General features: G+C 42.1%; 1 protein-coding gene across 4 annotated transcripts in view; it reads right to left on the bottom strand.

Annotated features, from left to right (window-relative positions):
• Nucleotides 1-10,359, bottom strand: part of AASS (aminoadipate-semialdehyde synthase) — a 31,989-nt gene extending 21,630 nt beyond the window's left edge. The window contains exons 1-13 of one of the 4 annotated variants that reach the window (XM_056339749.1): nucleotides 10,336-10,359; nucleotides 7,432-7,655; nucleotides 6,115-6,291; nucleotides 5,377-5,461; nucleotides 4,573-4,640; nucleotides 4,316-4,462; nucleotides 3,278-3,356; nucleotides 3,058-3,185; nucleotides 2,744-2,892; nucleotides 1,423-1,545; nucleotides 1,162-1,273; nucleotides 574-633; nucleotides 413-480 (exon numbers count right to left, since the gene is read on the bottom strand). In XM_056339749.1, the coding sequence (XP_056195724.1) occupies nucleotides 413-480; nucleotides 574-633; nucleotides 1,162-1,273; nucleotides 1,423-1,545; nucleotides 2,744-2,892; nucleotides 3,058-3,185; nucleotides 3,278-3,356; nucleotides 4,316-4,462; nucleotides 4,573-4,640; nucleotides 5,377-5,461; nucleotides 6,115-6,291; nucleotides 7,432-7,647 (1,412 nt within the window). In that variant the 5' untranslated portion in view covers nucleotides 7,648-7,655; nucleotides 10,336-10,359. Of the gene's footprint in view, nucleotides 1-412; nucleotides 481-573; nucleotides 634-1,161; nucleotides 1,274-1,422; nucleotides 1,546-2,743; nucleotides 2,893-3,057; nucleotides 3,186-3,277; nucleotides 3,357-4,315; nucleotides 4,463-4,572; nucleotides 4,641-5,376; nucleotides 5,462-6,114; nucleotides 6,292-7,431; nucleotides 7,656-9,310; nucleotides 9,653-9,696; nucleotides 9,835-10,335 lie in introns of those variants that run through there. The other 3 variants (XM_056339748.1, XM_056339750.1, XM_056339751.1) reach the window with 3 other exon arrangements.
• Nucleotides 10,360-22,735: the final 12,376 nt, after the last annotated feature.

Below are 22,735 nucleotides of genomic sequence, written 5' to 3'. Positions count from 1 at the left end.
ACAGCACAGCACTTGAGCCATACCCGAGGAAACTAGGTTCAAGGTATACTAGAGAGCCTTTTCCTTTCAGCCATACCTTTCAAAGGACTGTATGTTACATTCGTTTTAGAAGGGCAAGGAGTAACAGAATAATACTGGCACATGGCTGTTTTCTGCCTCTGGTAAAACAGTCTTCATAACTTAAGAGAAAAATGACCACTTTCTCAACTTCAATATAAGTTACTAACACGTTACTTATTTAGGCAATGTGCGTGAAGAAGGAAGTCATCAAGCTAGGAGACATTTAGACACAGTGCAACATAGCAGTATTCCACCAAAACACAACAGTACATAACTGCAAAAGGGGAGATAGAATACAGACAAGTTTTTTAAAATCCTGAACCAAATAAACTCTAAGAAGCTATACATTTACCTGCTCTCCCTCAGTTTCTGGATATATTCGTACTTAGCTGTCAGCGAGCCATTGGATGCAATCACTGCCTAGAAATAAATGAAACAAATTTTGAGGGGGTTTTGTACATGTACATTTTAAAGCAGAGGAAGACAAGCAGAGTGCCAAATTGCAAAACTTACATCTCGAACAACAGATGAGTAATTCTGGCTTTCAAGAGGTTCTGAGCCTTCTGATAACAGCTACGGAAATAAGTTATTTCAAATTAGGTCATTTTATTTCCCGTAATTTTTTTCAGAGTAAACCATCAAGATTTTAAGCAACATTCAAATGCATGCAACAATACCAATATCTTGTAGATCTGAAATTCTCCTGGCCCCGATCAGTGGCATTTGACTTTTACGAAAATGCAGGAATGCAAACAGCAGTCTGATTGTGCGTAACTGCCGAGTGCCCCAAGAAAATCAGATTTAGACATCTACTGCAGGGTCCAGGAAACACGAACTACCTGCCAGAGCCTGTTTCCTGCCTACAGAAAGTGTTCTTGACAAATCCCCAAGACATTCAGGTCACTAGTGTCTCATTCACGTGTTGCTCTTGTTTGTATGGCCTCAAGGCTTAGAAAGCTTTTTTTTTTTTTTCAGAAGTACAAAGTCAGTTATGTTCTACAGCAGATTCCTTTTGAATGTATACAGGAGACCAGAAAAGCACCAAACAAGCAGACCAAAGTCCGAGCCTTTTACCTTCTTGTTGGACACATAAGACCTTACCATCTCTTCAATATAGGGGAAAAGCATATCGCCAAAGTACTCTGTTGCTTCTATAGGAAGCTGAGCTGGCAGATTGTCGATGGAACACATCAGAATCCCAGAGCCTTCAACACTGAAAAAGAGATCACAGCTCTTCTAAACTACTCCTGGTACCTGAAAGTGTACCACCTTTCAGAAGTGTTTTAAAAGCACATTTTTTCAGTATAATGTTTCACTGTAGAAATTAGAGAGGAAAGCAATAAAAACTAAAGGCTCTCCCACCTGTCATGAATAATATGCTGGTCAGCATCATACATACAAAATGGACTGTCAATTGTTGTACACTCCGTCATAAATTCTATAGATCCTCCAGTGTCTGCTGAAATGTCACATATTGCCAGAAGTCTAAAGTGATTAAGCAAAAGAGACAAAGGAATAGAGCATTATCCAAATTACTAAGAAACATAGGTATAGAAGATCACAAGTGAACAGGAAATAAAAGAAACATGAGATCTATGAGACTTGTAGTTTCACTCATCTTAACCAATTCAGAAGTCAACACAACACAAACAATGACATCCAGAAACATAATGGCAATCTGGCCCTACTGGAGTCGTAAGATTTCCATTTGCATCAACAGGATCCATATTTCATGTGTAACTTCTCTAAGACCAGGAGAATCCACAGATCCACCATTTTTTCTCTGTACTCGATGTCCTGTCAACACCTCCCATTCATTATCCATCTACCAATTCCCCCAAGCTGTCACTAGGCTGTCCTGCACTAGAATAACTTTACTGTCATAAAGGGAAACCTAAAGAAATGGCTGCCTCGTTTCAGTTCACAGATAGCTGGTGCAGGTGGAGCATTCATAGCCTAACTCACAACCTCTAGCTCCACTCAAGGTTAACACTTAAATTCTTTATTTGTCATGTGATGCTGCCACGTGATGGTGAAAGGTGTCAAGAGTTGGCAGATAAGAGACAATGGCCTGCTTCCTCACCAGAAAACATTGCCATATCCTCCGCAAATCCATTCCCAGGCCAATCTCCCAGAGAACTACTACACAGGGCTATTAGAGAACGGGTAGCTCTCACCCACACTGAAAGGAGACATGCACCCCATTTTCCATCCTTAAAGCTATACAGGGTTGTGAAGCTTTTCCACTACCTGCTGCAGAAATCAGAGGTATTAAGGAACAGTGATTGAAATTGTACAAGCCAAATGACAGGGTAGGAAGAACTTAACCAATAAACTCTTATTCCGGCATAGAAACTTAAAAGAGTGCAGTAGGTACGTTTCCCAGATGCCATGCTGTTTATATTGGATTCCACACAAGGACCAATGGCAGAACTACCTTTGCAGAAAGACAGCTGACACTTGTCAATAATTTGTACTGTGATGTTTCCAAAAACTCCAAACTGTAAAAAAAACAGTGCAAAGCGCAGAAGAACAAAAGCAAAATCAATGGGGCATTGTGCAACATGCAAGAGGAACAATGTAAGAAACAGAATCCTTTGGTAGATACTGTGATGAAACTGCCTAACACTACAACTTAATCATGGTGCTGCAGAATGGTTACAAGTGAACTGAGGTCTCTTACTTGTGTGGCAACTCAGGACAACCCTCTGTTGAACCAGTAGCAGATCTAACTGGCACCAGAAGCTTCTGAGCATCCTGTCGGCTTAACAAGCGAGGAGTATGTTGTTCCCAGTATATGCCATTAATTAAACAAGTTGTGTAGGGTGCAATCTGCAAAGAAAGTTAAGATGCTTGATGTAACTAAGCACTTAAGAAGCTGAAAGCACCTGGTCTAGTGTTGTAAATGAATGCTCTCTTAACTGATGAATATGCAAAGGTGTAGTGAATACCAACACTGTAGAAAACCTTTCAAATAAGAACAGAAGAGATGCTCACATCAGTGTTAAAGCGAGAAGTGTACAGTTCTGGATGTTTATCATAATCTACAGGATCATATAGTCCATCACGTTTCCTTACAAGATGATGGTGACGACTTAACACTGTCCCATAGACTTTTCTGAGGTCTGAGGTAAAAAAAAAAAAAAATCAAATATAGCTGTTATACTTGGACAAAAAGGGTTCCAGCGTTTTCAGTAACTTTATTGTCACACCATACCTCCAGATCTGGAAACTTCCTTTAACTCATGTGGCTCCACAAACTCACATGGGAGAGCATTGAACATTTCTTGAGCACCCTGCAAACCATGAAGTAGGATTCAGAATGAGCAGAGAATACAAAGGTAGTGTAACACTGCTCATTTGGTGTGTGAAAACAAATACAAAAATGCCACATTTTGACAGTCCTGGCAGAGAACTTACTCAGAGATGTACAAACTGTTTCACACATACCCCCACTTAGCCAAAACAATTCCCCATTACTGCAGTATGCCTAAGCCCCAGTCCAATGCCTAGTTTATATTTCTAAAGGCAGAGCTGGAAGGCCTCAGCTCAGCCACAACAGATGGTTTTGCTGCCACTCTGAGGAGCAGTTTCTCTTTAGGGAAGAACCCTGAAGCCACCTCTCACCAACCAGGCTGTTCTAAAGGCAAAGAACTTCAAGATGACTTTCCCAATGAGCCGTGATCATAGAACACAAGCCTTTCAGACATGCCATCCTTTTGTCCAAAAAGCACATGTTTACACAGTCAGTGATTTCACTTTCTATCTGGAGCCTAGTTAACTCATCTTTGTTGCCAAAACCAGGAGTAAGCCTTTCCCCTATGTCATAGAAATAGCTCTCAAGTCTAGTACGTGTAAACCAAGTCAGTGCTACAAAAACAGATATAAAAACTCAGTGAGTATTAGAAAATAAAACTATTTCCCCATCCTTTAATGGGGTGATTCAACATACTTTGTGAGCCCAGAGTCAACAGAGGGGAGAGAGGGAGACAAAAATCATGCTGGTGGGAAAAGAAAGAGGAGCAGTAAGACTTAAGCCATCTTTCATGATAAGAAGTTAGCATGGTCAGCCTTGTCAGGCATGATCTCACCTTAAAGGCATTAGTTTAGGGTACTTAAAAACTCTTAGTGGCAAAGGAAAACCTGAAGTCCAAACAAAATGAACCCATCAACCAATTTAACCTGATATATATCAAACGCCAAGAATTTCTATCAAAAATAATACAGCGTTTTATCTTGAAGACATAACGCCTACCTTAGAAACATTACCAGTGCCTGTAAATACAAATGTTAAGGGCCCAACTGACTTTGGCATCAATCCCAGTGAAATTTCATATCCAGCATCCCGTACTGCCTGCACAGCCTGGCTGCTATTCCTGTAGTTATGTGCCATCCCAATGTGCTGAAATCAAAGGCACAGACATCAAGACGTTTTCTATATTCAAATACAGATAATTAGCAGATGCCCAAATGTCATTTTGCTAAAGAAAATACATACACATATACTCTTACCATGAAGGGAGTGTTATGTCCCAGGGCTAAAAATCGTAATCCTAATCCATGTAGGATGTTGATCATTCCTATTGATAAAAAAAAAAAAAAGTAAAATCAGACCATCAGTATTAATTATGAATATGCACAGCTAAAAACCACAGAGACTGACTGAAGTCTAAAATCATCCTAGATACTTTGCTCATCTTTTAATATTAATACTTTACTTCTAAAGAAAGTCTACATAAAACCAGGGAAGGAGAAATTCAATAGAAGGTCACGACCTTAAACTTCCTCTTGGCCCACATTATGCATTTCTGCACTATTTATTACTCAGATATCCTTTTACGAGATGCATCCACATCACCAGATTCCAAAGAAGGACATAATAAGAAGAGTCTTCTGAAGAAACAGAACAGAAATTCAGTAGAAAGGTGTGAGAACCATGCCTCACAAAAATCAGTGTAAATGAGTAACAGAGTGACAAACATGTTCAAACTCGCAGGACTGACAGCAGCCATTTCTTTCAAAAGCCTATTCAGTTGATCTCCTGATATTTAGTCCACCTCAGGTTAGTTGAAGAGACAGATGGGACTTCAAGACAACATAAATTAATAGATTTGCCACGAATCCACAGGACTATTTGACATGTAGTGTCATCAAAAGTAGGGAGCACAAAACAGAATGGAAAAAAGCACTTAAAAGCAAGAGTTAAAAATGCAGTTAAAAATGCATTTGGAGCCTCAACTTTCAGGAAACGTAGACAACCAGAAGTATTACAAAAAGTTACTCGTTGCAAGCCTGCCTTTACTTTGTGCACTATACCTGCTACACCAGCCCACTTTCCAAAGGCCACAACTCGCATTCCTTTATGATCAACCATTTTTTCATAGTCAAACAGTCGAATTTCCTGAAAATACATAGCAAACTGAGTATTAAAATTTTCAGTGAATGCAGTCAGTGGCACGTTGCTCCCCTAGGAACTACCTTTTCGTATGCCTTTGTCATCCTTTGTGATAGAGGCTGCTGGGCGTATAAGAGAAATTCGTAACAAGATTTAAGTGTAAAAATAAAACCCGAAAATTTGCACTGAATTCTTGTTTTAAAGAGTCTCTGCACCACCTGCGCACTCTTGGCACAAAGCTCCCCAACATGCCACTCCAGCTGCTGCAGACCCATTCACACACATCCTCTGCCAAGAGGCTGCTCATTTCTGAGTGAACTGGCTGCCTCCCTCTGTAACAACGAACACATGCTCTAACTTAATAATTTTCCAACAAGCCTTCATGCTCATCCAGCATGAAACTCTCTTAAGCACACACCATGCTCGCAACTCACCTGCCTCACACACATAAACAGAGTAGCACTGCATACACGAGATCCGCTGAGCAAGAAATAGTCAGCTCCAGAAAAGGATACTGAAAACAGTCCTCACTAGCTGTCTACAAATATGCATGCTGCAAGTAACCATACCAAGCAGCAAGCTTCTGATCACACTTCAGCATTAAATGCAGTTTCCACCCCATGCTAACAGCCAATTGCCTTCACTACGACTTAATTTACCTGTCTCAGAATCTCATCCAAAAGGGGCATGTTTGCCTCTTGGGCTTTAATAGTGTGAGAGAAGAAGGCATAGTTCTTTTTAGGGATTAGTTTGTCCTCTGGAGGTCTCTTCACACCTACTATCAGAGAAGCCTCGGAAATATCTTCTTGAATAATGCCACCTGCTTTGACATAATCCTATGAAACAGAAAAATCAAAGTAAATTTTTCTGTGGTTTTTTTCATATTCAGATCTCAGCACATAAGCAACTAAAACAGAGCACAAACAGATAATCCTACAAAGCAGACACAAGTCACTGCATGTGATAGATTCATAAACCTCTTTATCAAAAGGAGTGTCAAATATCAAATTGAATTTCCATGCTCATACCCTATTGTACAAGACCAAAACAAATCACGTGTTAGTAAAATCCTTCACTGACTACAAAAGGGACATTTTACTACATTTAAAGTATCTTATAGTATTGCAATAAACAGTCCTCTGTAATGTGTTGAAATACTTCGAAATAAGTTTAGAGAAGTCTGACAAACTAATCTGAAGACTGATGACATGTGATTTCATAAAATTGTGTAAAACTAAGTCCAAGCTGAAGAGCAACTTCTAAAAGATTCTTTTTCCAGATCGAAATTTATTTTTGTTCTCCCTTACCTCAAAAACATATTAAAATTCCAGCTTCAATATCATAGTTGTGTACCTAGTGTGATATGTACTTCAGTGAAAACCAGCTCTGTGCCTTCATTAAAAGGTGATATCTACACGCGATCACTAATCCCCTACTTACATTTCAATTTTATGTTGGCTCAGATACCTTACAGCAGAGTATTACACCTGCTATAAGAACTGTAAAAGCTCTTAGTTCTGAACCTCACAGCATTAAAGAAAAAAAACCTCTCTTCTCATTTTACATGAGGAACAGGACTGAAGCAGGAATGGGATTCACCAGATTTGTTCTTTCTCCTGGTTTTTTAAATATGCTTATTTTTTTGTGTTGCCTCCGTACAAACAGAAGACAAACCCACCAATGTTAAATGAATTCCCAAGTTCCTACTTCAAGAGCACCTAGAACTTCTTCAGACACAGATGAAATGGCAAGAAATCAATTAAAACAACTCCAAAAACCCAGCAGTGTGCCAACATTACATTAAAAGGCTAAACAAACTACTCCTCCTTCTCTCCACTAGGACACGACGGCTCCTCATTTCATGACAACATTAATAATATGTTTTCTCATGTATAAACTTTGAATATTATTTTTCCTGTACTATGGTTAATAACTGAACTATGGTTTTGCTTATCTAACTCAAAATGGGACCTTACCTTTTCATGGATGGCTCTCCGGTTTGATGGCTGCACCAAGACCTTGTACCCCATCTGTGTCAATTCCTTAACATGCTTTGGTGCTAGAGGTGCTCTTCTTTCCCACGCATTAACATCTTCTCTCCTGATTGCCAGCACAGACTTACGATGATGCCAACGCTTAGAAGCATGATGAAACACACACCTACCATCTGTGTGACTAAAGGCTCGAAGCATGGTAAAGCCTGATGACAGCAAAGACAAAGTAGTAAAATAATGCATGTATATGTACGATTCAAACCTTGTTTGTGCAAAACTTCTGGTCTCCTTTAACATCTGCTGTAAAACACAAACCAGATACTTTATACTCTAGTTACAGCCTACTTTTGAGAGACAAGAATTTACTTTCAGCTTACTTTGTTGCATCTCAGTCTGGTGGGATGTCATTACAGAAACAACTTGTTGGTACTACTGTAAAGGAAGGCTTTTAATGTGTTCAATGTACAAAAATTTGCTGGAATCTTAAAGACGTCAATTAAATTCATTTGCCAACATAAACATGCAAAGACCAAGCACTTATCAAAGCTTGCATCAAAAACAGTAAGAAGTAACAAGCACACAGAAAGTAAGCAGAACACAGGCTATAATGCAAGGAGTTGATTAAAAGAGAAAGCCCAATACATAAGACTAATGTTAAGTATTTTTATATAGCTAATTCTTACACACACTGAAGATGGAAGATAAGGACCAGACTCTTAACTACCACTTGGCAGTCAAGCATATATGCGGCCAGGAGCGACAGGTTTTCTTCCTATTAAAAATTTTATCCAAACTGGAAAAGTTTCATTAGGACAACCCCAATGCAGAGGATGATCCCTTTACTTCCTCTTTCCTCTTCACTCCCAGTGAAGCATATACGCCACTGCTCAGCTCTGCTGTGAATGGCAAGGGCTCTGCACAGGTCCAGCAGCAAATACCTAGGAGCCTAAGGACTTCAGATATTTATGCGATTGAAAGATGTGGAACTCAAAGACAGATAGAGGCTTCAAAGATATGAACTTTGTTTCCAAAGATATTTTAATTGATAATTACAAGAATCCCTGTATCTGACTTATTTGGAAAATCCTGTTTGTCTTCATGTCTTAGTCTTGTAAAACCCCTATACATCTAAAACCTTAAGAGGTCCTAGTTAACTCCAGGCTTCCGTAACAGAAAGAGGAAGGCACAAACAGAAGCACACAGTCAGTCCTCTGTGTTAGCTCCAAGTGTGACCTTCCTACCATCGCTAGATTTGTCCACCAGCAGAAGTTACCATACAGAAGTTGGAGTTACAACACTGCACTTCAGCATGCTAAAAGGATCCTCAGTATCTCTCAAAAACACAGGCAGTCTTGTCACACATTGTCACTATTACTGCATGCTAAAACGTAACGATGACAGCAGTTCACACCAATGCACCGCACCTCATACCCAGGCCTGCAGTGAAGCAAATTTCCCTCTCACAGAGGAGTCCTACACGACAAAAAATGCTGCTTTCAGGAGGCACCAGGCTGCCCTGCACTTCCAGCATGGGAAGGGGGGAAGGAGGGCAGTCAGCAAACATTCCCCGTGACCTCTGACAGGCCAGAAGTTCATTCCCCTGCCTCCCTGTGTGTGCTCAGGCTTAGCCACAGAGATACTGATAACTCTGTTGCAGAGGTGAAAGTAACTTTAGAATGCCAAGCCCGTGGAGCCAGCGAGCCCCCGGGCCCGCTCAGCACGTCGGCCGCCCGAGGGAGCCGAGCGCACCGCGGCTCCGTCACCCGCGCTGGGGGGCTCTTCCCCACACCTCCCGGTCTCACCGAGGCTAAAACTGCGCTGGGCAACACAGCAAAGGCAGAACCGGGTAACAGCAACGCACCTGGCTGCGGCACACCGCCTGGTCGTGCTGCTGTCCCAAGCGAGCCCGATACGCTCACACTGCCCACCTGTGCCTCCGCGTACTGCCTGAGACCCAGCCGAACCACAGCGCCCGGCGCTGCCTGCGCGTTTCGCGCCCCAGAGCCGGCGGCCGCGGCCCCCTCAGCCCCCCCCAGCCCCCCGCCTGGAGGGGCGACGCGTGGAAGAAAAGTCCCCGCAAGCGAGGCCGGGAGGCGCAGGCAGCGGGCCTGAGGGAGAAGCGCAGCGAGCGGGAGGCACCGGCCGCGGCAGGCCGGGGCGGAGCGGCCGCCTGGCCGGCAAAGGCTGCCCGCGGGGACGGCACCAGGCCGGGCGGCGCAGCGGGGCGGCGGGCAGCGCGGCACCTACCTCAGGGCGAGCGGGGCGGCGGGGCAGGCTGGGCCCTCCGCCCGCCTCCCTCCTCCGGCCGACGAGCAGCCGGAGACACGACACGCCCAGGACGGCAGCCAACCGCGAGGCGCCCTCCGGCTACACCCTCCGCTGCCCGCCAATCGGGAGGGCCCCGGCCGCGGCGTCACGGCGGGCGCCGGCACGGCCCCTCACCGCCCCCAGTTCCTGGAAGGCTGCGGGGCCCCCTCCCCCCCACCCCCCGCTCCGCCGGCGGCGGCCCGGGCAGGGGGCAGCGGGCGGCGGCGCGGCTTGCGCAGCCCCTGCGCCGCGGCCAGCCCCACGCGTGGCCCGGCAGGGCCCCCCCACCGGCACCACGGGCCCTCACAGCGCCCCGCGGGTGCAGCTGGCCCCGCCGCGCCCCGCACCGGGCCTGCCCCGCGCCGTGCCCGGGGCGAGGCGCGCACAGGCCGCGCCTGACCCGCCACAGCCCTGCCCGGGCCCCTCGCCACCTGCTCGCCCTCCCGCACACCGCCTCCTGCACACCGCCTCAAAGCATTGACGTGTGCGCAGTCACCATGTGCTTTCGGGTGTCTGTAAGGTAGCACAGGAAACTGGTTTTGCCCACCGGATAGATGCGACACTTGAGTTGTTACTTACACTGTTGCCATTGTTCAGCTGGAACTCGGCCCTCGATTTAGGTCCTTTGTGATGCACTTCCACTGCTAAGTTTGCTTCTCATAAATAATAATGGGGTGTCATAGCTGTAAATCACGAGATTTATTAGATCTAAGAAACGAAAGCAAAACCAGAGTCACATAGGTTTGTGGGGTGAAGAAGAGCTTTCCTGTCAGAGAAAGGCAGGCTGCACACTGCGGAAAGTACACCTCCGCGAGCCTCCGAGGCGGAGATGGAGCTGCTGTTACCAGCCTCTGTTAGCAGATGTGAGGACATGGCTACAGCGTGCGAGAACATGAGGCGTCCTGACTGAACCCAGCAGAAGCCACAAGGACTAAAAGGTCTGAGGAGAATTTGTCTACACCCAACTTTGCCACAGCAAGTTCTTGCTGTGATGAGGAAGAAGTCGGAGCCGTGGTGCACCCTGCGCCACCTGTACTAGCCACTACCACTTGACCTCTTAAAAGACAGTTGAATTTTGACAATACTGCCACTACATGCTTTAGAGGTCCTTCTTCATAGATTACTTTCCCCTTATAGTTACCTCACTTTTCCTTAAAACGTGCCCTTTTTTTTCATTTTATGACCATGAACTTTTCCCTCACCTCGTCCTCCTGCTTCTGGAGGCAACATTCAACTGACAATGATAATCTGACTTCAGTTCCCTGGATTAGATCCAAGTAGTTTCCTAACTCACCAGGGCAGGACAGGAGAGCTGGCAAACAGCAGCAAGGCTTAAGCTGCAGTTCGGGTTTGCTACTATAATACAAATGATATGGGGAGGTGAGTGTTAGGGAATGAGACCTGGAATGGATCAGCAGAGATTTTGGGGTGAAAGGAAGTAAAAACTGAAGGGGAAGACCTGGGCTGTATCATTTCAGAGACTGGGAGGTGAACATTAGGGAGTGAAACCTGGAATGGATCAGCAGGTTTTGAGGGTTCAAGGCCTCAGCAGAATGGACAGAATCAGTGTGGTTTAGGGGTACTGTAGAAGCGCAAAGTCTCTCTCCGCTCACTAACCCCTGCTTTTCCCTGCCAGACCTCAATGTCCAGAACCTTCTACAATCTCCCTCATCTTCCTGCAGGATCTTCATCACTTTCCATGTCAGAGAAGAAGAAGTCAGTTACCTCCTCCACCTAACTCCTGGACCTGTTTTTTCCCCATCTGTCTGAGATATGAGGTCTACAGCACACCCAGCCCTGCAGAAGCTCTTGTCCATCCTTCTGCTCTTCTTGGGAAGATGTTCATTACAACACATAGGGGCTGGGGCCATAGGTGAGAAGAAGTGATGGGGGAGAGCTGGCTAGAAGGACTTGAAGAGCACTGGATTTGGGAATCCTTCTGCCATGGGAGCAAGGGCAGCAACTGCTCTTGGTTTCCAACCAAGTAGAAATAAATTAAAAAGCTGTAACAACAGCAACAACAAAAAAAACTTTCTAGGTCAGAAGACAGGTTATTAAGACACAGTCTGTAAATGTACCATGGATTTCAAACTGCCCCCTTGCTAGGGGTCAGGGGAAGAAAACATACCTCTCAGCCATCCTACAAAGGTCAGCTTCGGCAGGAAGCTAAGGCTCCAAAACCAGCTCCTACATATTATTAAAACATATGAATCAGTTCCATCTGAATACTGAGGATCCAAAAGGATTGGGATAGATCTGTCTGTCAAGCACTAAGAGACATGAAGCATCTTATGTTCCCTGTGGGCCCAAGAAACAGTGAGACACAATGGGCTTTTTGCTTGGCCCCAAGGATTTTACTCTAGGAAATATTGCTATTGCACAAAGGCATTTTGTATATGCCCCCAGTGTACAATTTCCACTTTGTGGGCTTAATAGAGCAAATATACTTCCATAAATTACATGCATAGAGTGTAAATATATCCATGGCTTTTAGAAATTGTATCTTTTTTTCTGTTTTCTTGACAAAATTTGCCAAAACTGCTTCATTGGAGGCAAATACAGTGGAACTGCAGAAGGGGTAAATGAAATAGAAAATTATAAGAATTCTGCCATTCTTCACACCTTGCATGCAATGATTCTAAATTACTCACAAGAAGCAATTTTCCAGGGTTTTTTTCATTTTATGATTAAATGCAAAAATGGACAAATATGGCAAGGGTGGAATTGTTGGTATGTGCGAAGTTGATTGTTCTTTACTAATTCACAAAATTCAACCAAAATATGACCATTCCTCTTGCAAAAGCAAAATTATTTAGTAGTTGTAGAATTTAATTCCACCATGACGCAGAAAAAGACACAATACTGATCGTCCCTCATATTTTTGTGTCATTTCATCATGTTGATTACTTCATATTGTAAACTAGTGGAAAGTACATGGCTGAATCCATCATTACACTCCTGCATAGCCTGTCTTTGATTAAATTAATGAAAATTCTAGGAACTGCTTTGTTTATTAAATGAATTGGAAACCAAACCATGTTGAATTTATTGCAGTAAGTAGACCTCACCAAATCTACTTGAAGGGGTATTTTTAATATTATTTTCTAAGTTTTTGATTTTTTTGGAAGTTCTTTCTTTGAATAAGATGTTATCTCAGGACTGTCTGCAATAGTTTCTTGTAGATTTAGTGCCTAATTATGTCTTGGTACTCTTCTAACTTTTGCAGATAGGATTCTAAACCCAAAGAAATGAAGGATGAAACCCATAACACGCTCTGTCTTGCATGGGAGTACCCAGGGCTGAGCTGGGAGCTCAGCCTTTGTTCTCAAGGAAATGCATGGAGAAAGGTATTTATAGAAACTGAGCAAGAACCATCCTCACACATGGCAGAGCATGCTAGGAGGAGGCACCATGCCTGAAGGCACCTTCTGCTGCTCAGAAAGGAGCTGACTTCTTTTGCCAAAAGCTGTGAGCTGTGAGCTCTTCCCAGGAGCTGAGCACCTTTGCCAGGCCACATCTGCCTTTCCAACGGAAATGTTACACAGATACCCTCCCTTGTCCTGTGTGCTCCAGTTTGGCCACTAGCCAGATACTTAGAGCACTCTACTAGGAAGCTGAGGGCTGATTTCAAAGTTGCAGTGTCATTCAAAACGTTGACTTAAAAGCATAAGTCTGTACCATAAGCAGTAGAAAACTGGGGTTTCTAAGGTAAGCCTCTTCCAGCTTTTTACATTGGAAGATACTCTGTGTAAATGACTACTTATAACTCACATCTGATTCAACAGTGAATGTGCTGACTACTGTGATGGTAATGAAAAACTTTTTACAAGTTCCCGCTGTCCTTTGTGTCAACCATGACATGATCTAAACACTACTGGATTGGCTCCTGTAGATGAGGAGGGTAGGCTGACTCCTAGTTTGAGAGTTTTGCTTGGATATATGCAGGAATGAAGCTCCAGTCAGCTCTGCAGACACAAAACTGGATTTTAAAAAAGGGTGACTAAAACCTTTTCTGTAACACCAAAGCATTTCACTTTCAAAGCATTTCTGTTTTAAAGAACTTTTTATTTGGAGATTCTTTCACGTGTATATAAAAGAGGCTTCACTTCTAGCTAAAAATCTCTATATGCCACTTCCCTTGGGGTCAAAGTATTCTTTGTATGACTTGAAATTATTGGAGTTTGTATATTATAGTTTACTGAACCTTTTAGAATGTTATTCTAGGGAAACGAAGTTCCAGGCTGGGCCAAAACAGCAAACCAATGATCCATCCATCTGTATTCACAGATATACACTTGGTGAGTCTGGTTGTATCCAGCAGCAGAATTTTTAGTGCAAGTTGGGGAAGCAGAACAAGCAAGGATGCGAATGAGATACTCTGCCAGAAAGCTTCATGGAAAGTTTATTTCTGCTACAGATTTGCCATCTCTCTGAAGAGAGATTGAGAATTTTATCAGCAGAATTTAAGTGTCTTCCTGCATCTAAAACAGACCGGGTGAACTGCACTCCGAAAGTGCTTGTTGCGTTCCATAGAGAAAAAGGCAGCCTAAGTAACCAGTGTGGTGGACTCATGCTGTGACAGAATAAAGCCAGGTAAGATGAATCCTACCTGCACTGTACTGTGTTCCGGACAGAGAAGGCAGAATTTCTTAAACAGAATAAAACAAATCCAGAATTCAGGTTTTACAAAACATGCCAATATGGAATCGGAGCTGTTTTCTGTAATAAATACCTCCTGTTTGGGGTTGACTGTGATTCCATCTGTCTAAGAATCCCTAATTATAAGGTCTAATTCCTGCCCAGCTGGAATGCTTTTTACTTAGCACTGTGGGGGGAGTGCTGACTTCCATTATGGTAACAATAAACCCCCAGAGCACCTAGAGAGAGGTGGACTTCATAGATTTTATTCTTAGAATACCGAGGATAAATCTTGAATCCATTGAAGCCAATGAAAACTCACACTAACTTCTGCTGGGCTAGGGTTTCTCCCTAGGTCTCAAATGAACAGGGGAATTAGCATCCTGAAGAGATTTTTACAAACTGTATATCTACCTGTCAAACTCTTTCTCATTTAATTCTGATTTTGTACTGCAGAGATCAAGAAGTTCCAAGAATCTTTCAGGCTTTCAGTCAGAATGGGGCTATTGAAAAACATGACCTTTTATTCAAAAGCCACTACCTGCAGTGGCTGTTGACTGCCACTGTGAATACTGACCTCACAGCAGAGTACTAGACATCACTGAACAGCACAGAGGGTTGTGTTCTCTACAATCATGTAGAGAATATATTTACACTCCTGTTGCCCAGTAGGGGAAATTGCCATCTCTCACAGGGCTTACAGCACCTCCAATGAAAGACCTTCTACTTTTAGTAACACCTGAGACGTAGGGTATATCAGCTCGCATTTGTACACAGAATTCACAATAGCATCATGTCCACATTCACTGTAAAACTTGGTACTTGTGCATTTTCAGTGCATATTCAGACTGCTGCATCAAATTGAGATGCTCTTTTAAGTCATTCTCATAATTCTTAAGACCCCACAAAAGTATCTTAAAATTGCAAATAAACCTAAATGCAGCAAATTACAGCCTGTGATATCGTGTTAGTGAATTGACTCATTAGAAGGCAAGTACTAGGTTCATTGCAAGAAACTGCAGCAGCTCAGCTAAAATAATCAGTCTGAAATATACTTCCATAAGAATCTTCATTGAGTCTATTAATTAGTCTTAACGATGCTCACACTAGTAGGTCTTTCAAGTCAATAACAATCTAACACTAAAGATGGATCCATAGTGTGAATAAAATCAAAACTGGGGCCTTCTTTTTAGAGAATCGGGGTTTAGTGCTTAAAGAGTCCATTAAAGCAATTATGCCATAGCTGCATTAAAAGTGCAACCTTGTTTTGAGGCTCCTTCAGCAAAAAATGGTTGCCCCTGCCTTAGCTCCTCCAACAGTGGTTTATCTCTGTCAGAAAGCACTGACCTTCTGAAAAAAATCACAACAAAACCCAACAGCTTTTTGTGTTTATATAGCACTTTCCATTTTTGTATTGCTGATGTCTTTATTAATTTGGCGGTAGAGGAATGTGTTATTATTCACATTTTAAAGCTGGGAAAAATGACACAAAAATTATGGTTCAGCCCACAATTCACATCCAGATCAATGTCAGGACAGAAGTTTGGGACTTCTTGACTAATGCTTTTTGCAAGCTTTCTTGATTCTTTACAGGTCTTTAAAATCAGAGATTTAAAATTTATTTCAAAAAATTGAAAATAGTAGGAAGTATGTAACATGTATAGTGACAGGTTCTAGACCAGCGCAACTATCTCTGTAGCCATGTAGTAAAACAGAACAGAGCTGGCTAAAAAAAATTGCTAATTTTTTTATGAGGATACTTCTCATTCTCCAGTACAACTTGGCACACTCAAACAACCGAAGGTGTGGGCAGGCATGGGAACAAAGTGGGACAGGGTTGGGAGGAGGGGGAGAAGATGTCTGCTTAAGCCATGGTTGCTGATGAAAAAGAAATGCATGTGAGACTATTGCCTCAATACGCTGAGTTCGGCTTCTGTTGAGAAGCACATGTTGGAGCAGGTCCTGAAGCACAGGGTGTAACCAAAATTATACCCAAGAATAACAACCAGCTGTCCCTAACTTGGTCCCCAGTGTGGTCCTGGGTGTAATCAGGGTGGCAGTACATCCAGGGGCCAGCCTGCTTTCAAATGACACGTGATTACTGGGTGTCATAACAAGGCGATTCTGGAACTTCTTTGGAAAAGATTAGTCCAAACATTTCTTTGAAGCATTTCTACTTTGACCCAATTTATGTACATACTGAAACACAGAAATTGCTATTTAAATCTGGTTTTCAGTTTTGTTCAGTGGTTCAGCCATAAATTGGACTATGGTTAAATTAGAAGGGAAATTCTTACATCATCAGAAGTTCTGGGTAAAAATCAGGGCATGATCTAATGAGTCTTTGGCATTCCTAATTTCTGTGGTGCACTAAAAAAAAAAAAAAGGCAAGGATGCAAATGGATGAAAAGAGGCATACCATGAATTATCATGCTTCTGTTGTTTCCTTTGTCTAGTAAGAAAAATACCAAGGTGCAGAAAAAGTTTACCTGTTTGATTATACATGTAAATAAAAAAAAATCAGTTGTCAGCCTGTAGGTAGAGAAGCTAGTATTGACCTCAGAACTAGATAAAGAAAATGTGCAAATCACTTTATACAATATGTCCTGTGTATTAAATGGAAGTCACTGGTTATGGTTTATGGCAGCCCACCAAAATGTAAAGTTGTATCATATATAAATGACTGGGTTTATTTTAGCTAGTCTATAATGTTATTGGAAAATGGAGATGAGGATCCAGTTGCCACCTGATTTTCCCATACTCTGGTCAGAATTCTTCTTTAAGACCAAAAGCAGTTAAAATTGAACCTACTGAGACTTCCCATCACATATAATTTGGATTACCCTCATCTCTTCAAGAGAAGAGGCCACTTGGACGCTTCCCCTCAGTTTTGGAGTTGCAGCTTCCCCGTAGCATGAGAAGCACTACTATAAAAGGAAATTTCTTTATGGTTGTCTACGGTTGTTTAAATTCAAAACTGTTCCTCAAAACATAACATGCAGATTATTCATGCAAAGGTGCATAGCAAGCACAGATGGGTTACTGTCGTGGTTTAACCCCGGCTGGCAACCAAGCATCACACAGCTGCTTGCTCGCTCCCTCCTCTTCTAGAGGGACAGGGAGGAGAACCGGAAAGGAATGTCAAACTCAGGGGTTGAGATAAGAATAATTTCACAGGTAAAGCAAAAGCTACACACGCAAGCAAAGCAAAGCAAGGAATTCATCATCGCTTCCCACGGGCAGGCAGGTGTTCGGCCATCCCCAGGACAACGGGGATCCATCATGCGTAACCGTTACTTGGGAAGACAAATGCCATAATCGGGAAGACAAACGCCATAGTGCCAGATGTCCCCCCACCTTCTTCTTCCCCCAGTTTATATACTCAGCTTGCCATCATATGGTATGGAATACCTCTTTGGCTAGTTCGGGTCACCCGTCCTGGCTGTGTCCCCTCCCAACTTCCCATGCCCCTCCAGCCCTCTCACTGGCAGGGCCCAAGAAACTGGAAAGTCCTTGACTTGGTATAAACGTCACCCAGCAATAACTAAAACCACCAGTGTGCTATCGACATTGTTCTCACATCAGAGCCAAAACACAGCCCTGCACCGGCTACTAAGAAGAAAATTAACTCTGTCCCAGCTGAAACCAGGACAGTCCTAAAAGTAATGAAATCTCATCCTCATTCCTACGTTTCCCTCCTGTTTACAAAAAGAAACCACACCAAAATGAGTAAAGGAAGTGCAGAGAGTTTTAACCTCTCTGTCATGGGCAGAGCATAATTGCAGTATTTTTACTGGAATCACCTTCCTGATAGACTTACAGAGAGCAAAACTCCACTGTAGTGTCATTATAACTACTTTACCAACTTTGCACTTTTAAAGGGTTTGAGCACTTTTCAGCATGACCCACAGGCTGTTTCTATGACTGGATGAAAATACATTCATGTATGTTGTGGTGATTCCTGAGACAGATTCAGAGGAGCTAGCTAGAGCTTCTTTGTATCCACAAGATGAAACCAGGAATTCAGAAAGTCCTTCAGAAGAGTGGAATACTCCTTGAAGCCGGCCTGCAAGTCCATCTTTGCACCTTTTTAAGATCAGACATAGAAAGATACCATGCTTTTTGCCCAGTTGCAAGTCTGTCAGTATCTCAGCTGTTCCACCAGTGGCAACTTGTAGCCCTGCACTTTCTGCAAATAGGCAGAACATTGCAGCCCCACCTTTCCCCAGCATGGACGCCCTCACAAAAAGTGTCAGACACCTGCTGTGTCACTGCCCTGAATAACAAGATGCATGGCAGCTGGCTCCCCTTTGGTGAGTACTGGGAACCGGTCAATTCACTTGCCCTGTTTCTGTTGTTATATCTATAAAACTAAAGCCTTACCGAGACAGGTAGATAACAAAACTGCCTACACCCAGCATTACCAAAATTTCCTTCTCTGTAGTCAGTGCTTTTAAAAAAAGCAAGTGATGGACATTTGGGACGTATGTACATACTGAACTGGAAGGTGACCTTCAGGAAGCTGAGTATTTCCCTGTCTTTGGCTTGTTCAAAAATCACATTTTCAGACTACCAGCATGAGGGCCTTCCAAAGTGCCTGGTATTTGTGTCACCAGATTAACTAGGGTACTGTCTCTCCACCCTTTCCCCATCACACAGTTAGGACTATATTGCATTTTCATCTAGCTTTTACCCCTTGGTCTTAATTTTCATTTCATTGGTTTGTTCCCACCATCACACTGCTTCTCTTTAAGTTTCAGCCACTTGGAATAGCAGATTTTCTGACTCAAGCAAGAGGGTCTTTTTTGCTGTGTTGGAGTTTAGTTTAAGGCAAACTCCCAGAAGACAGGGCCAGCTACTGTGTTCCACCAGCTTACTACTACAGTTGCTTGCAATATCTTCCTCTTCTGCTATCACAGGCTAGTGTGTCCTCTTGCCTACTACTTCTTGCCAGCAAGCTTTGGTCTTTGTCCTGATCTGGTGTGATTTCCCGCTTGCTCACCTCAATAGAGCAGAATGAGTACTTGAACCTTGTTTATATTTTTTGAGTACAGCCTCTGTTTCTTCACATGTCCACACAGACTGCATCTCCTAATTTGCCTTTTCTGTGTGGTCTCTCTCTCTCCAGAGGGATCCCAACTGTCTTTGCTGGTTTGGGCAGTACTTCCTTTTCCCTGAAGTTCTTTGTCTCAGGCCTGAGAACCTACAGCCTACAACCACTGAAGTGCAAGTTTCATAAGAGCTCGCACACAGATACACTGAAAGACATCCACACACACTCCCTCTCAAGCTCACAGCTCAGGGAACAGGCTTTGCTTTCCAATTAATAGCTCCTCCATTATTCCCTGAAGGCTCTTAGTGTTTTTCCCTGGTAAGATTGTATCCCTGACATTATGTTGTTTCCTCCTTGCTTTGCCTTAAATCTACTTTTATTTATCAGAGTGGTATTTTCAAGCTGAGGTAGGTACCAACATAAATTAATAAATAAATCATACTGATCTCATTTTCTTTCTTCACAATGTGAACTTTCCTGCCTAAAATTTGTTAGCTGATGAAGTCTGTGCTGAAATCTTTTCTTCCCTTGTTCTTCTCCAAAATAGGAAGCATTCTTACATGATCATTGACTGTAAACTGTGGTACGTTAGGGTAAAAGCCAGAACATTCTTGTGAGTGGGACAAAGGCTGCTCTGCCTTCCCGTCCATGTAACTATGGAGATTCCTTTCACTCCACCACCTGGAACAGTGCAGTGCAGATGGAAAACAACTCTCCACAGAGGGAATATGAGGGCCACGAACAGGACCTACACTAAAAAACCTAATGCCGTGAAGATTTTCCCATCTTTTTAACCCCTCTATTTTGCTATGTGAATTTTATGACCAAGTTCCTTTTCCCTTTCAGCTGATTCCACCTGCCCAGGAATCTGCCTAGGTGCCTGACACATAAAATGCTTCTTTTGTGCTACACTTTAAAAAATACCTTTGTGTTCCATAAATACCTCACAAAACATCATACCATTAACCAAGGCACATTATCTTTCTATGTGATTTCCAATATTTAGATTTTAAATTTGGTATGTTTAAAAACACTATAAAAAAAATTATAGACCCACCATGTAAATATATGTGAACATGTTTATATGCACATACCATACACACACACACATACAACCACACGTGTGTATGCATACTTGTGCTCTTCATGTCTTTATCTTCTTCAGGAAAGCATTTAAAATACATCTAGTGCACACATTTGGAGAACAAAAAAGTATACTGAAAACTAGTTTGCCACATAAAGTGTTCAGTAAGAGTGAAAGGATTAAAAGCTTTGTATTGTGTTTATGAAATTGAATCTTTGTGTCCCTGCTCTGTGCATCCCATGTGATAAGATAATGAATAGTTCCATAGCAACAAGTCTACCACTAAACCATTACCTTGATTTCAATTCTTGGACAGAAAGAACACAAAAAACAGAAATACTAACCCTGAACTTGGGATAATAACAATGATTTAAATAGGCTGGTTCAGAATGACTCCTTTAATCAGAAAATTAAAATGTTTATCATTTTACCATTGAAAAGAAGGACATTAGAATGAATCAAGGCTGCCTTTGAGTTTACAAATTAAATATTGTTTACACAATTATAAAGTCTTTGAGCCATCTCAGCATTTTTCAGTGATCAGGATATTGCTTTAACACTGATGGAGATGTGAAATTACTAATGGCTCTGATACTATTCAGCAAAACACCAGAAAAGGTCCACCTATTGGGGAGATCAAGATGGAGCAGCATGTATTAACTGACTAAAAATCAAATGGTTTTGCTACTAAAAGAGATTCTAACAATCAAAATCAAGGCAAGGGATGCAACTCTATTTGTCAGTGGCCAATAACTAAGAAAAATACTCACGTTTTTCAAAGTGATTATAAAACCATTTTCTCTCTCCCAAATACTAGAAACAAAATCACATTTCCAAAGAATTAAACAACAAACTCCCTGTTCTTTTTAACAAGAGTACACTGTTCTTCTGATGTGAGGTCTTACAGTTTACAAATTAGTTTCCATATGCGTAAAAAACTACTACATGCTTTCCTCACAGCAATATCCCTGGAGATTCAAGACATACAACACTGAAAGCGAAGATCTATAATAAATACGTAGTTAAATATACTTAATATGAGATCCTTGAAGCATTTGGCTGTGTTCTATCTGCTCTTTCTCCTAAAACACCCATGTGTGTATTGTAATTAGTCTTGCCTCCAGGTACAACATTCAAAAATGCTTAAGTAGGTTAGTATTTCAAGTATGGTCATACTATTCCCTTGAGATACAAAGGGCCTGATTCGCAGTTGTATTTATATCCTTTTCACTACTTTGCAATGTTGTGGGCTTCTAAAACCCTTCAAATGTGTATAAACAGCCACTCTGAGAATAACCTTTGGCTGAGTTTCTTTTTCTGGTACTGTACTGGGACGGTGCTCCAGAGCATCCCTCTTCCCAGAGCACTGTGCCAGGAGACAGGGCAGGAGGTGGTAGGTGGCACAGGAGCATGCCGGAAGGATATTTGGCATTTGCTGATCTAGAACTATGCTCTGGTTTCCAGGCCTCTTGCAGAGCGCTTTATGCATTTACAGCGTCCTTAACGATTGCTGAGAAAAAAAGCAGGAGTCGAACTATACAGTGACAAAAGCATCAGTGATATTTTATTAACAAGTTGGACCCTTTCACTATGTGCCCGAGGGGATGAAAACAAGGCAGTGACATGGCAGAATTTTTCCTATCCCAGCTACTTTCTGGAGCAGAGTGTAATGTAGTATTTCAGTCTAAATCTGACTGAATATTATAATGCTTCAGCACAGTACTTCGCCAGAGATGCCAAACCATGGAAATTATTTTTTTTTATAAATACATACATATGTGTGTAGATATATAATGTGTGCATGCATGTGTTTATATACAAAGAACATCTTCTGAATTTTATTAAAGTAATACACTCTACCAATTTTGCTTTCGTAGAAGAAAATGCAGTAGTTGATCATAGAATCATAGAATCTTTTAGGTTGGAAAAGCCCCTGAAGATCATCAAGTCCAACCATTACATTATGCTTTATATCTGATAACTGATGGCAAGAGTGATCTCCATGAATATAACAGAATCAACATACTTTGGTGTAATAACAGTTCACAAATTGAAGGAGAAAAAAAAATTAGAAGTGATCAAAGTTAAGTGTTTTTCCACTATTTCACTTAACAAAAGAGTTCAAACATTTTGATCATTAAGTTCAAACTGAAGGATCTTGGTTCAGCAAAATTGAAACTTCTTTTATTTTGAATTATTATTAA

The sequence above is a fragment of the Falco biarmicus genome, chromosome 5, assembly GCF_023638135.1.
Source record: "Falco biarmicus isolate bFalBia1 chromosome 5, bFalBia1.pri, whole genome shotgun sequence".
In the NCBI taxonomy this organism is placed as follows: domain Eukaryota; kingdom Metazoa; phylum Chordata; class Aves; order Falconiformes; family Falconidae; genus Falco; species Falco biarmicus.
Note: the sequence above shows the minus strand (reverse complement) of the source record. Positions and strands in the feature narration are given on the sequence as shown.